This window comes from Mytilus galloprovincialis, chromosome 1 (genome assembly GCF_965363235.1).
Source record: "Mytilus galloprovincialis chromosome 1, xbMytGall1.hap1.1, whole genome shotgun sequence".
NCBI lineage: Eukaryota > Metazoa > Mollusca > Bivalvia > Mytilida > Mytilidae > Mytilus > Mytilus galloprovincialis.
The window spans coordinates 123,588,956-123,603,042 of record NC_134838.1 but is presented as its reverse complement, the minus strand read 5'-3'; the positions used below and the strand labels follow the sequence as shown (position 1 = coordinate 123,603,042).

General features: G+C 30.6%; 1 protein-coding gene across 5 annotated transcripts in view; it reads left to right on the top strand.

The window, feature by feature from the left end:
- The window catches only part of LOC143056797 (otoferlin-like), a 162,855-nt gene that overhangs the window by 83,141 nt on the left and 65,627 nt on the right, over positions 1-14,087 (top strand). For 4 of the 5 annotated variants that reach the window (XM_076229988.1, XM_076229981.1, XM_076229964.1 and 1 more), the window contains exons 11-20: positions 39-123; positions 2,328-2,443; positions 3,251-3,291; positions 8,147-8,333; positions 8,964-9,150; positions 10,401-10,618; positions 11,386-11,494; positions 11,865-12,175; positions 12,873-13,070; positions 13,417-13,533. In XM_076229988.1, coding sequence (XP_076086103.1) covers positions 39-123; positions 2,328-2,443; positions 3,251-3,291; positions 8,147-8,333; positions 8,964-9,150; positions 10,401-10,618; positions 11,386-11,494; positions 11,865-12,175; positions 12,873-13,070; positions 13,417-13,533 — 1,569 coding nt within the window. The remainder of the gene's footprint in view (positions 1-38; positions 124-2,327; positions 2,444-3,250; positions 3,292-8,146; positions 8,334-8,963; positions 9,151-10,400; positions 10,619-11,385; positions 11,495-11,864; positions 12,176-12,872; positions 13,071-13,416; positions 13,534-14,087) is intronic. The other variant, XM_076229968.1, reaches the window with a different exon arrangement.

Sequence of the window (14,087 nt, the reverse complement as noted above, 5' to 3'; positions counted from 1 at the left end):
ATGATAATCTATCATATAAACTGTATATCTTATATCAGGTATGTCAGTCAGGCCGACTTCTACGCAGTAATAAACCATTAGGAATGTATAAATTGGATGTAGCCACTGTCTATGCAAGCCAAGGTCTGTACTCTGCATATACTAGTAGTTCATGTGAAACTAGTCCAAATATGTGTTGTCAGTTTTACTTATTTTATTTTTATACTTTTCTTCAATATTACATATTGCTACAGTTAAAACATCATTGTTTTCATTTTCTTTCAGTATGATTTAACATTAATAATTTCTAGTATTTTTTATTATCTTTATCTTTGAAATAGTACTTCTTTAAAATAATGAATGTTTTCTTTAATCTGTTAGTGCACTTTAGTTTGTTGATGTCAGTTTTGTAAAGTTTATTTAGTCCCCCGCGTTATGCGTTGCATGGATCGTGGAAATACTGAGCGTCTGTCCGTGTGTCTGATCATGTTAGTGCTTATAAAGGTACAATTCTTGGCAGATTTTTATAAAACTTATACTATTGGTTAATATCAGCAATATTTCAGACAAGTTCTAAAATGGTGGATGGTGATCTCGACTTTTTAGCACTCTCACAGGTACAAATTTGCCAAATTTTTATATTGCTATATATAGGTTAATAATAGCAATATATCGGACAAGTTCTAAACTGATGAACATTTAACATTTTTAGCAAGAGATATGTCCCTTGTTAATATTAGATAAGTGCAATGTGGAAGGACATTGGAACTCAGTTCTTTTAATATGGAATGAATTTAACACAATGAATTTATAACATAGCAGCCATAATTACTAAATAATAGTATTTAGATAAAGTATAATAATGTTTTCTACCCATAAGGCTGAAGTAGCTTACTTTCATCCATCATTAAATAAGTTATATTGCTTGTTTGTCTTTAAACAGCAATTTAAAACTTACATACATTTAAGGCAATAGCAACTGGGTAGGTAAGCGTGGTGTAGTGGTTAGTGCATCGGACTACTAACACAAAGGTTCCTGGTTCGATTCCCGTCTGGAATGAAAATTTCAGGGACTTAATTTTTGGCTCTCCCTTGACACCATTTGCGAGTATGGTGTTGAGGAAACGATGATAGCCTGTCGGAAGGGGACGATAAATGGCTGGCCTGTTTTAAGAGAGAGCCATATCTCTTGCACGTTAAAGACACCCTTGTAGCTTTCAGGCTAATGCCGCTACAAGGCAGCACTCGCACCCGCAAAGTGGAAAGGGATTAATATAAGTTGAAAAACTTGTTTCCCAATCCACTATAAATAAATATGTTTAAACTAAAACTAAGAAAAGCCTCAGCACAATTATTTTTTAGTATGACCTGAGTCCTTATGAATCACATCAAGTGTACCTGCAACCTCTACAACTAGATCAAAAGTAGAAGTGGTATAGAAATGTAAAAATATCAACCTGGTTTTCGTCTGATAGAGACCGTTGGTAAAGCATGATTAACTATCCCATCAAACTCATCTGTTTGGCTTCATTAATTGGGTACAAAGCCTCATTTGAGCAACATTGTTATATTTATTGTTTATTGTTTATGAACTTCACAGTTCAAATGCATTTTCCTTCTATGGATAATATACGTTTTCAAATCTTTGTGCAACCATTTAGACTGAACCAGAATTTAAAAGTGATACATATTTTGATAGTTATAACTGAACATGCAAACTAAAAAAACAAGAGTTCCAAAAAGTTCCAAAAGGAAATGGGCATGTCCTTACTGCTTTAATCCACTACAGTTCACTCCATATCCCTTGTTTAGGTATATGGCAGCACTGTGTTATAAGTTTGAAGATAGGTTTATTTTAGAGATTAGACATATTTCTTTTTAAAAAATATATATTGTTACCATATTCATTATATTCTTACTGCTATTATTCATTAAGAAAAATATAAAGTTAATTTAGTGTTTTATGCATTGATGAGACTTGATGATTGCTCATGTTATGATGTCTGTTTTATGATATAGATAAAATTGAGAATGGAAAGTCTGTCATCAGACTCAACACATTAAGATATTTTTATCATATAGAGATGAATTACAACCAGTAATGGCCTAATGCACTAAAAACCTGTAGAAAACATACAATTGACTTTTTTTTTTCCATTAATGCCCTCTGGTTTTTGTAGAATATTATCTTCAATAATCTTATTAATTTTACAGTAATGATATAATTCTGTTTATTGATATGTCATTGTTCCTAAAAAGGTAATTCAATTACACTGTTTTTATGAAAAATCAAGAATGATATATTCTGTGGTTGTTTTTGCATATTCTACATATGTTTTGATTTCTAGATCACCAGTTTTATCATAAGTGGGCCATGTTAACTGACCCAGATGACATCAATGGTGGTCTTAAGGGATACCTCAAATGTGATATTGCTGTTATTGGCAAAGGAGACTCCATAAAGGTAAGAAACACTACATATACAAAATATAGATAGAACAAACTACTTATATGGTACCAATAAAAATATGATGAATAACTATATGAAAGAACAAGAGACTTATACATGTTTATGTGGCCTTCATACATGCACATTGTGATATTTTGTTAAGTTTGTGGTAAAATTTTGCTCAAGATGAAATATTAAGATTCAATATATCTAACTAAGAAAAAGATATATAGAGTATGCCGTTATTATGCAATGTCACTTAATTAAACTTTATATTAAGGTGAACAGGATAATTTGTATGTTGGAAAGTCACTTAACATTTGTAGAAAAGATAATCAAAGAAAAAATAATGCTTAGGCATAATTGGCTTAAAATTATCAATAAAACTTATAAGAAATTTGAAATTCTTTGAGGTACAATTAGACTCTTTATTAAAGGTATTAGAAGAGTCTATTCAAGCACTTGTTGAATGCTGAATGCATTCCTATACTGTCAAAACCAGTAGTCACACTAATTGGTGAATGGCATTGAAATGGCTTTCCAAATTTAAGATTTTTCCTGGTAAAGAAAAGTACAAAATCAAAGATTGGACGGTTTGAAGTCGAGGCTAATAAGTCCACAAAGTTTAATGTACTGGTGGTATTAGAAATAAAAAAAAAACGAAACAGTTTAATGAGCAGGAGCTGAATCAAATGTTTCTACTTCTAATAGCAAACTCTTATAAGAATATCTATATAAAAGAGCAAACAAGAGAATGTGTCTATTAATTCAGAGGTGTGTCCAACTCATCAAAGATTAAATTAAATGTCTGTTTTTGAACAGGTTCCTCCAAAAACAGACAAAGATGAGGATGATATTGAAGGGTAATTATCTACCATTTATTACACAGAAGTTTTACAGTGCTTATCCAGTGACCTTTGGGGTATCACAATAGCAATGGCCAAAACAGTTTACCAAATTGCAGTTAGATTTCTTCTCCAACTAACTGATCAACTGGTAAAATGTTTTAGCAGATTGCTCAAGTGAAATGTTGTTAGTATGAAGTGAGTGCTGTGAAATCAAAAGTAATACTTACCTTCCAGATCCAGTTAGTTGATATCTTTGTCAATTGTTTCAAACACAAAAATGACTTACTATAGTATGAGTCACTGAATAAGAAGGTCTAATTTTGACATGGAAACTTCTATCATAAATAGATTTTATAAATAAATAGTTCAAACCATTGTTTTGTAGATGTATATTTTATAGCTTTGTCTTCTAAGACAAAGTTATTGTGTAATTATGATTCGTATAATATTTTCTATACAAATTACTGATCTGCTGGCATTAAAGGGAAATAATTTTTATTGAGTTATTGTACACTAAAAAATTAATCAATGATACCTGGCTTCTGATTTTGCCTACAATTTTTTTCAAAATTTTAATCATCTTAAAAATAAATTTCATTGTTTCTTTTCAAAACAGAGGATAAAAGTTTAATAATCATAAAAGTAATGTTACAAACAAATTAAATGAGGAAAGTTGATATTTGTCAGACAAAAATTGTGACAACATTTTGCTGATTTTCAGTAATGTAAATTATTTCCCTTTAATGGTAGCAGATAAGTAATTGCTTTAGAAAAAAAAATCCAAATTACAATTATGCACTAACTTGTTGTTGGAAAACGAAGCTATTAATTATAGACTTACAAAACAATGTTTTCAACTATTTATTTATAAAATCTATTTATGATAGAAGTTTCCATGTCAAAATTAGACCTTCTTATTCAGTGACTCATATTATAGTAAGTCATTTTTGTGTTTGAAATAAATGACAAAGATATCAACTAACTGGATCTGGATGGTAAGTATTACTTTTGATTTTACAGCACTCACTTCATACTAACAACATTTCACTTGAGCAATCTGCTAAAACATTTTACCAGTTGATCAGTTAGTTGGAGAAGAAATCTAACTGCAATTTAGTAAACTGTTTGAGCCATTGCTATTGTGATACCCCAAAGGTCACTGGATAAGCACAGTAACAGTATTTTATTTTAGATTATTAGCTTCCATAAGTATTTGGGTGATAAAGGGATACATTTTTATTGCAAATTTTAAGTTTGTTAATTTTGTAATTAAACTACCTGTATGTAAAAAACTAAGGTTGCAACTCTCTCAGGCCAAGTAGACAGCTGGTCCTTTTTAGAATATCTTGGGCATATTTGATAATAATTTCTCTAGATACACATTTTGTTCATACTAAAATCAATATGCAATCTGTATATTTTTCCCAATTGGTCAGTGCCAATGTTGGTGGACTGAAAGTTCCTGAGGGTGCCAACTCCAGAATAGCCAAATTATTTGGTATTTGCATGATTGCAATAATTGACTTAGTATATATATTTAGACATTTAAGTATTAAAATTATGTGTTTAACCATAAGTATAACTGTTATTTCAAAACCCCTGAGGGTTTACGCAGTATATATTGGACGATATCCGTAGTCTTTCGGAACACCGGATGTTATTCGGAATACATCTGTTCTTTCTATGACCGCTTTTCATATACATGCACAATAGCTTATTAATTGACCTGTTGAATAAGCATTAGCATCTTAAAGTTGCTATAGAGATAGGTTACATTTGATGCGAATTGTATTGTGACGCCGCAAGCTTCTTTAATGAGCATTTGAATACTTCGTTGCACGCAATTACAAGCGACTAATATTTACCTATTTAAAGTACATACATGCATAGTTATTTTAATTAGAGTCAAACATTGAAACCAGCTGTGTTTAGATATGAGATAAGATTTCATGTAAACAATGCTATTTATATTCGAAACAAGATTTGTCAAAACTAAAATCTATAAAAGTAGCATTACTAGCATTTCATTTAAGATTCTGAGTCTAGGGAAGATTTTGTAAATGATATACAAAGCAGGCTATTTCATTTTTGCCATGCTGAAATAGAAAGGAAGTCTTTCTTGCGCTTTATTAAAATTTTACGTCTAGCATAGCCCAAGGACGTATATAATCTAATATACGTCCGTGAATAGATGTAAAAAACGAGGATCTACAAAAAAAATAATCGTTTATTGAAAATGACGTTAAACTAATTAATTATGAAAGTACATCTCTGTTTTTATTTTCCTTTAAATTGCAAATTGAAATACAGTCAATTTCTTTGTGTAAATATTGCAACATTATTTCCTTTTTATTAAAACAATGAGGTCATATAACCTCCTCAAGTTGATTAAAATAACAAATCAGAATGTTATAGGTACATCTGGATCCTTTTCATTATTTTAAAAAATGTGAAAAAGTAGGTAATAAATATGAAGAATAACTCTAAAATATATTTTAAAAAAAGTACATTCGACTATGCAGATGTAAGAAAGAATACTTCAAGAAATGACATAACAAATTAAATGTGCCGCTTTAATTACGATCAATAACCTTAAAATAAATCATGCATGCAATTTTTAACAATTGTTGAAATAGACATCAAGTGTCTATTTAAAGACAAAATCAATTTCAATCATATAGTCATCTGGGTCAGGGAACAGATTATATAACTATATGTTCCTGTAGTAATTAAGGCCCCTCAAAATGTACGTCAAAATAAAAATAAGTAATTATCATTTCTTGAAGACGGTCAGATGATGAATTTTTGGTTTTAATATATTAAGTACGAAAATGTAAAATAGTGGAAGGAGATTATGAGCCATCTCACTGATCATGACCCACAATATAAAATATAAGAAAACATTAAAATAAGAAGGGACATTTGGAAAATATCCTCAAAGCGAGTTGAAGGTTTTAAAAAGATTTTGTTTTTAACAAAAGAAGTTTGTCATCTAAAACTTTTAAGAGCACAAAACACACTACTTAAAATTTCCAATGCTTACTACACGAAGCATCACAAAAACCTTACAGAGCAGGTGTAAGGATCTTAATAATGATCAATATCAAGCCATTGTGGCAAAAAACATGAACATATGGTCCAAATACACAGATATTTCGTAGTGCATTTCTTTTAGGCAAAAAATGGAAATAAAAAAAATCCCACATGCGCTTTCTTGATAATATTTTTACAGTGCGTGTTATATCAAAATTATAGAAGTCTTCATCGGCTCTAACTCAAAATATGGACAATTATATGTTCAAGGGGTCTTGAAATCTTTTGACAGCTTCCGAAATGCGTATTTTTAACCTTTTTCAGCTGGACCAAATCCTTTTTTACTTTTAAATTCATGAATCAAATTTTTTCACAGTGTAATTTTATCCCCCTCCTTGCTATTTCAGGCATAAAAAACATGAAGAAATAAATTTGGAAGGGGTATAAAAAAAGATTGGCAAGTAACACACTTTCCACACTAGGGACTATATTTGTAGAAAACGAAAATCAAGGGATGATAACTGTGCACTCGGACCATATCTCAAATTTCAATAAAAATAGCTATTTTACAGGTTCACGTATTGCATTTCTTAAACACAAATAATCATTAATTGTTTAAATTTCTTCACATTTGTATTTGAACTTTAGCCTAAAAATTAATTCTTATCTAAAAACAAACCAAAACCCCAGCCCCTTAGAATGGAACATCCAGTGGGTGACTTAGCATGTCTTTTGGGAGAGAGGAGAAAAACAAATATTCCTTTGTTGGATGCGGGCAATGAATCCTTTGACAAGAATATTTCACCCCAAATTGAACTGCAGTTACAATATTAAGTAAATAAACAATGTCAGTTTCTTATTCTTATCATGTCCACAAAAATAATATAAAGCAATACATTATCTAAATGTTAAATGTCAAACAAGCATTTGGGTTTACGATTGCATGTCTTTTTTAAAGAAAGCAACTAGTATTGCAAATTACTTAAGTTGTGTATGGGAATATTAATCTTTCAGTTCTACAAAAAACTACAATAATGAACAAAGAAAGATAACTCTATTTAAATAATATGGCATAAATGTGTTCCAATGGTTATTATATATAAAAGATATTTTAATTGAATGTGGTTATGGAAATTATTGGTATGACCAATCTGTATTAAGAAATATAAGCCTGTCTAAAAATGTAAAGCAAGTTCAAGTCTTCATGAAAAATTTGTAGAAGGTTGGAAATTACAAGTGAATGACTCACCGAAGTGTCGAGCGAAGTGTATTAATTACCGTATTTATAAATCTGATTTTAACTTTGAGAATTACCTCACTGTACTTCCACCTGACTTGATGTATAATCTTATTAAATTTAGATGCGGTAGCCATAAATTGCCAATTGAAGCTGGTAGATTTTTTAGTATCAATAGAGATGAAAGAATTTGTGATCTTTGTAATAAGCAAAAACTGGGTGATGAATTTCATTATATATTTAATTGTAACTTTTTTACTCAAGAAAGACTCAAGTTTATACCTGATCATATATATAAAAACAAAAATACTGTAAGCCTGTCAAATTTAATGAATAGTCAAGATAAGTATGTACTTGTTGGGTTGGCAAAAATTTGCAAAATTGTTATGTCTGTATTTAAATGATAATATATGGATATTACTCTTTTATCTGCATACACCTACTTCATATGTATATATGTTAGTTCATGCATTATTATTGTTTGTTAAATTTATTGTACTATTATGCCTCATGTGAGGCCTTTAGTGAAATAAAAAGTTTCAAAAGTTTCAAAGTTTCAAGTTTCCATTGCAATTGAATGCTAAATGTTTCTGTTTACAGAAATCTGTTGTTACCAGATGGTGTGTCCTCCGACAGATCTCGTGCCAAATATGTGATACGTATACACAAAGCTCAGGGTTTACCTAAGATGAATACAGGAATTGTGGCCAATGTTAAGAAAGCATTTACTGGTGAAAGTAAAGATCTCGTAGATCCTTATGTTAAAGTGTCTTTTGCTGGTCATATAGTAAGTTTTATGCTTAAAATTGAAATAGTATTCATAAAAGTAATAAAACTTAAACACTAAATAATTTAATGTCAAAATAGGTTAAATGAGGCTATTAGTTTTATCTTGTGCTTGTTTCCTGGGGCTCTGTACAGTTACTATATAATATGGGTTATTGCTCACTATTGAAGGCAATTCAGTGATCAGTATTTGTTTACATTCTTGTCCTTTTGTCTGGTAGATAGTTGTCTCATTAGCAATCAGACCATATGTCATATAAAAATATTATATAAAACAGAACAAAAAATGAAGGTTTTTCATCCTCAATAGAAAAAAAGAGAAGAGGCCATATTAAAATTATTTCCTTTCATCCATCTGTCTATTTGTCTGCAAAGATTTCCTTTTGCCAATGATTTTAAACTTGTTTTACTTTTTGGTACTAACCTTGGAATAAGGCTTATTCAGAGTTTATATTGTAGGACACAAGTCAGGAATATAATAGTTGTTGTCCATTCGTTTGATGTGTTTTATCATTTGATTTTGCCATTTGATTAGGGACTTTCAGTTTTGAATTTTTCTCAGAGTGATTTTACTTTTTAATTATATTGAATTTAACTTTATAATTGTTATAACCTATGTTTTACATTGCAGGGTAAAACAGATGTACAGAAAGGATTCTATGAACCTATATGGAACCAACAGATAGTCTTCACAGAAATGTTTCCACCATTGTGCCGTAGGCTCAAAATACAATTACGAGATAAGAATAAAGTCAACGATGATGTTATAGGAACCCACTTTTTAGATTTAGCCAAAATATCTAATGAGGGAGACAAAGGTAAAACTTATATGGATGATATGTATCTTATAAATGCCATGTAAATACATGCTTCAAAGATAACCTCCCTTGCTTATTGCACTGAAGGACTCATTTTTAGCTCATGTGACCTGAAAGGTAAGTGTGAGCTGTTCTCATGATTTATTGCCCCTGATTTGTCATCTGTAATCTGTAAACTTATTCATCTTTTGTTGTGCTTTTTAGAGCATCAGTATGAGTTTCATAGTCATTTGTAGACTTTTACACTCTCATAATCTGTTGGATGTCAACAATGTTCTACTCCCCCAGAAAGCTTAAACAAAAACATCCAACCTCTGTATGGAGTCTGGTTTACAATTATTTTTACTGACAAATTTAAAAAGCTGGAAAAGCTGAAAGATAGATATTTGACAAAATAAAACATGTATTTCTTATATTGGTGATTACAAGCATTTTGATTGTTAAAAACGTCCCTAGTCTTTTAAAAGTCTCTTTTTATTATTGTTACTTCATCAGTGTATGTAACAATAACATATCACAAAGTTAAAAATAATTTTGAATTAGAAAAATATCTCCTACTGGACCTTAACAAAAGTGTTATTTCTAAAATGGTAAAAATCAGAATTGGTAAATGTAGTAGCAAATTACTAACAGAAGTTGGTAGATAGACTAGAACACCTTTAGAACAGAGCATTTGTCCACTTTTCAAGGATGGAATTGAAAATGAATTACATTTCCTCATTAAATGTAAAGCATTGGAATTTAATAGAAATGTACTCTTGTAATTTAAGTGATAGTTCCATCTTTTGTTAATATGTCTGAACAAGATAAGTTAGTTTCATTTTGAAAAGTAATGATACTGAAATTAGTACTGTATGTGTAGCTGGAGTGGAATAAGGGATATGCATGATTCGAACATTCATTTAAAGCAAACATAATGTTTTTTAAGAACTGTTGTAGTATTAAAGCTTATTGAAATAGCTTGAATTAATAACATAGTATGAATAACACCTCCACGCAATGTAGATTTTAAATATGTGTCTCTTATCATTGAGAAAATATGTCTCTTTATATTTGTTTTTTGTTTATTTTTGTCTATTTTTGTATTTGTATTTTGTAAATGTATGGCTGATATTATTCCTGTATTGGAATTTACACCAATAGAATTATTTGATTTGATTTGACATTAAAACATTATTTTGGATATACGAACAACACATTGTAATTGCTAATTTGTTCAGATAAAAGCAATATTGATGTTTTATTTGAAGGTTTTCTGCCAACTTTTGGTCCTTGTTGGATAAACTTGTATGGATCAACAAGAGACTACAGCCTGTTAGATGAACACACCCACCTGAATGATGGACTTGGAGAGGGAGTTTCCTACAGAGGCAGATTATTGATTTCCATGAAAACAGAAATATTAGAGAATTCTGACTCGTCCTGTCCAGCCTCTGTAGAATTAGAGAGTGCATTACCTGTACCTGAGGTAGATCACAGATTCATATCAAAATTTTTATGTTCTAGGACAAATTTAATTATGTAGCTAGATTTGAAGGTAAAATGAAATAAGTAGATATAGGAAGATGTGGTGTGAGTGCCAATGAGACAACTCTCCATCCAAATAACAATTTAAAAAAAGTAAACCATTATAGGTCAATGTACGGCCTTCAACATGGAGCCTTGGCTCACACCGAACAACAAGCTATAAAGGGCCCCAAAATTGCTAGTGTAAAACCATTCAAACGGGAAAACTAACGGTCTAATCTATTTAAAATAAAAAAAAACAGAAACGAGAAACACATATAAATTACATAAACAAACGACAACTACTGTACATCAGATTCCTGACTTAAGACAGGTGCAAACATTTGCATAAGTGTTTATTACTATCAAACTTCAATTCCAGTTTACTGAAATGTTGTGACAGTGAAAAGGTTGTTCCTATTTTTTTTTTATTGATGTAAAACATGATGAATACAAATCAGCATAATTATAGATTTTCAGTTTCAAGTTAACTGCAATGAATTTAACTACAGTTGAATTGGTGTAAATGAACAACAATTTACAAACAAAATGCTATGTTTGCACTTTCATTATGAAAATTGGAATAGGACTCCAGTTACAAAGAACAATTTCATATTACTGAAGTTAAGTCTGTTCAGTAGTGAAAAATATGCCAAATTTGTAAAACTGGTGTTTTAAGTATCTAAAACAATAAAAAAAAATTTGACATAAAATTAAATTTCATTATAGAATGCAGTTGGGAAACCAGAAGAGTTTTTCCTTTATGGTTGTGTTATTGAGTCAACCATGATAGACAAGAAATATGCAGATAAACCAGTTCACTTTGAAATCAGTATTGGTAAGTCATTATAAAACAAAAGTAGTTATTATATTTTTGCGTTATGATCTCAAACATGAAAATGCCAAAATATCTCTTCACCTTTTATCATGCATCAATACTTAAAAGGAGTTGCAGACAAATATCTTTCATAATCATTTCTGTCTGGCAAGTGAAGAATGTAACCATTACTTATATTTCATGCTTGAGCAACAATAGTTATTAATATCATAAATATCTATAATGGTACACATTGTGTTATTCTGGAGCTTTATAGGGTATTTTATATCTCCTGAGCCTTCAAGTTTCTTGTTAATGATTTCCTGAGGGATATGCCACCAAGTTTACTGGTTGCTATAATGTTAAACAATAATGGTATTACTTTTCACAGGGAATGCAGGTAATACATTAGATGGTTATAACCCACCAACGAAGAAAAAACGCAGCGACAGTAGTAGTGAGGAAACAGACTCGGATGAATCAGCCGATGAAGATCAACCATTAGTATCCAACACTGTTCCTTCTGAACAACCAAAATGGCACAGTACAACACCACCATTACGACCTAATTCTAGAGACAAGTTTTATTATAATTTGCCGTATTATGAGGACAAGCCATGTGTTTATGTAAAGCAGGTGTTTGAGGACCATAGAAGGAGAATGTATAACACTAACATTATAGACAAAATAGCAGAGAAACTGGTGCGTCTTAACATGGCATTTTTACATTCCTTATTAGTAATACAAAAGAATATTAGATTTACCTTTGTATAGGTGCCACAATACATTAAGTAATTTATCTGTATAGCTCAAAAGGCCGAAAGACATCATTCAGTTCATTAGTTGATCTTTCACAGGGAATCATTTTATTGCATTAAGTGCCAGTTTTTAGAAAACCAATATCTTACCTTGCTTTAAAATATACCATTTTCTCATAATGATGAGTTTGTTTCAATTGATGTACAATCTTTTCTGACTGCTACGCAAAATCTAAATGCCTAATTAATGTACCAATTAAATGTGAATTCTATCAGTTAATGAAAAGATTCAAAAGTTTTGGTAACTGGTCATCATACCCATAAAATTTCCTGCAAAATTTAGCATTGTAGAAGCAGTTTTTTTTTTTATTACAAGAGGAATTGTAGTTCAAGTCTATGGTGTAAAACCTTACTTTTGGTAAACTTCTTTGTGTTAAAAGAATATTTCCCAAAAGAGTTTCTGTTGAATGTTATTTGAGAAAAACTGTGATTTTCTGGTGGTCACTGGTTCTCTACCATTACATTGAATAGTAACTATAGTACATTTTAAAAAACTTGAAACTAAGTTATATCTATAAGGGGAGTATCTGTTGCTTACATTTGTGCAATTTCATTACATATTTATAATTGGTTTTTTTTAGGAGGATGGAATTCATGATTTTAATCACATGATCAATGAGGAACAACCTTTCCCAGAAAAACGATTAAGGGGTGTGTTTGAAGAATTAGGATCAGGATGTTCTAAGTTTGTTTCTATAGTAAGAAGTACTAACGCTGGATCAGGAGCTGGCAAAACTAAACTGGATAAAGAAAGACAGAAGTTATTACTACGAGAAATGGTATGTGTTACAACTAACATTATAAACCTTATTTACTGTACTTGCATGGTTTGATTTTGATTTAATGTACAGCTGGTTAAATTGTTTGTAGATTCAATGTGGTAAAATGTGGTAAAAAAGTACAGCTGCAATTTGACATGATATGTATCCAAGACTTGACTTACTCTGGGTTTCATGTTTTTTGGGTTTTTTTTTTTATCTTTCCAATTGTAATTGTTAAGGAATTAGTGTTCTGATGTTGTTAGACCATTTAGAGTTAACTATTGCATGCATATTTATGACTAGAACAAAATCTTTGAATCTGTATCATTTAGAGTTATAAGATTGAATTTCTGTTTTGTTTCAGGATCAGTTGTCTACTATGGCCAGAACAATGAAAGCTACAACAACAAAAAGTAACATGAAAGATAAACTACGCTATGCAAACCAGTTCTTACAGAAACTGAAAAATATCTCTCAGGAGGTTTGTTCTCTTTAGATTGTAGTATAAATGGGAAATAGAGAACTGATTGATGATAGGAAGGATTTTATAAAAAGAGCTGTGTTGGGAAAGGGTATTAGAGAAATAGATTAAGTATTGGGTATATGAATAAGTAGTAATTAAATAGCAATAAAGTTTAATGTTCAATAAATGAATATTTAAAAATAAGTATATTATACCTGGTTTATTGGAAAGCAAAGGGTCAGAAATTTATAATGTACATTCATAAGGCATACATCCATATGACAAATTTTGTGATTTATTTCAGCCCCAACATGCCCTCCCTGATGTATTTATATTTATTTCAGCCCCAACATGCCCTCCCTGATGTATTTATATTTATTTCAGCCCCAACATGCCCTCCCTGATGTATTTATATTTATTTCAGCCCCAACATGCCCTCCCTGATGTATTTATATTTATTTCAGCCCCAACATGCCCTCCCTGATGTATTTATATTTATTTCAGCCCCAACATGCCCTCCCTGATGTATTTATATTTATTTCAGCCCAACATGCCCTCCCTGATGTATTTAT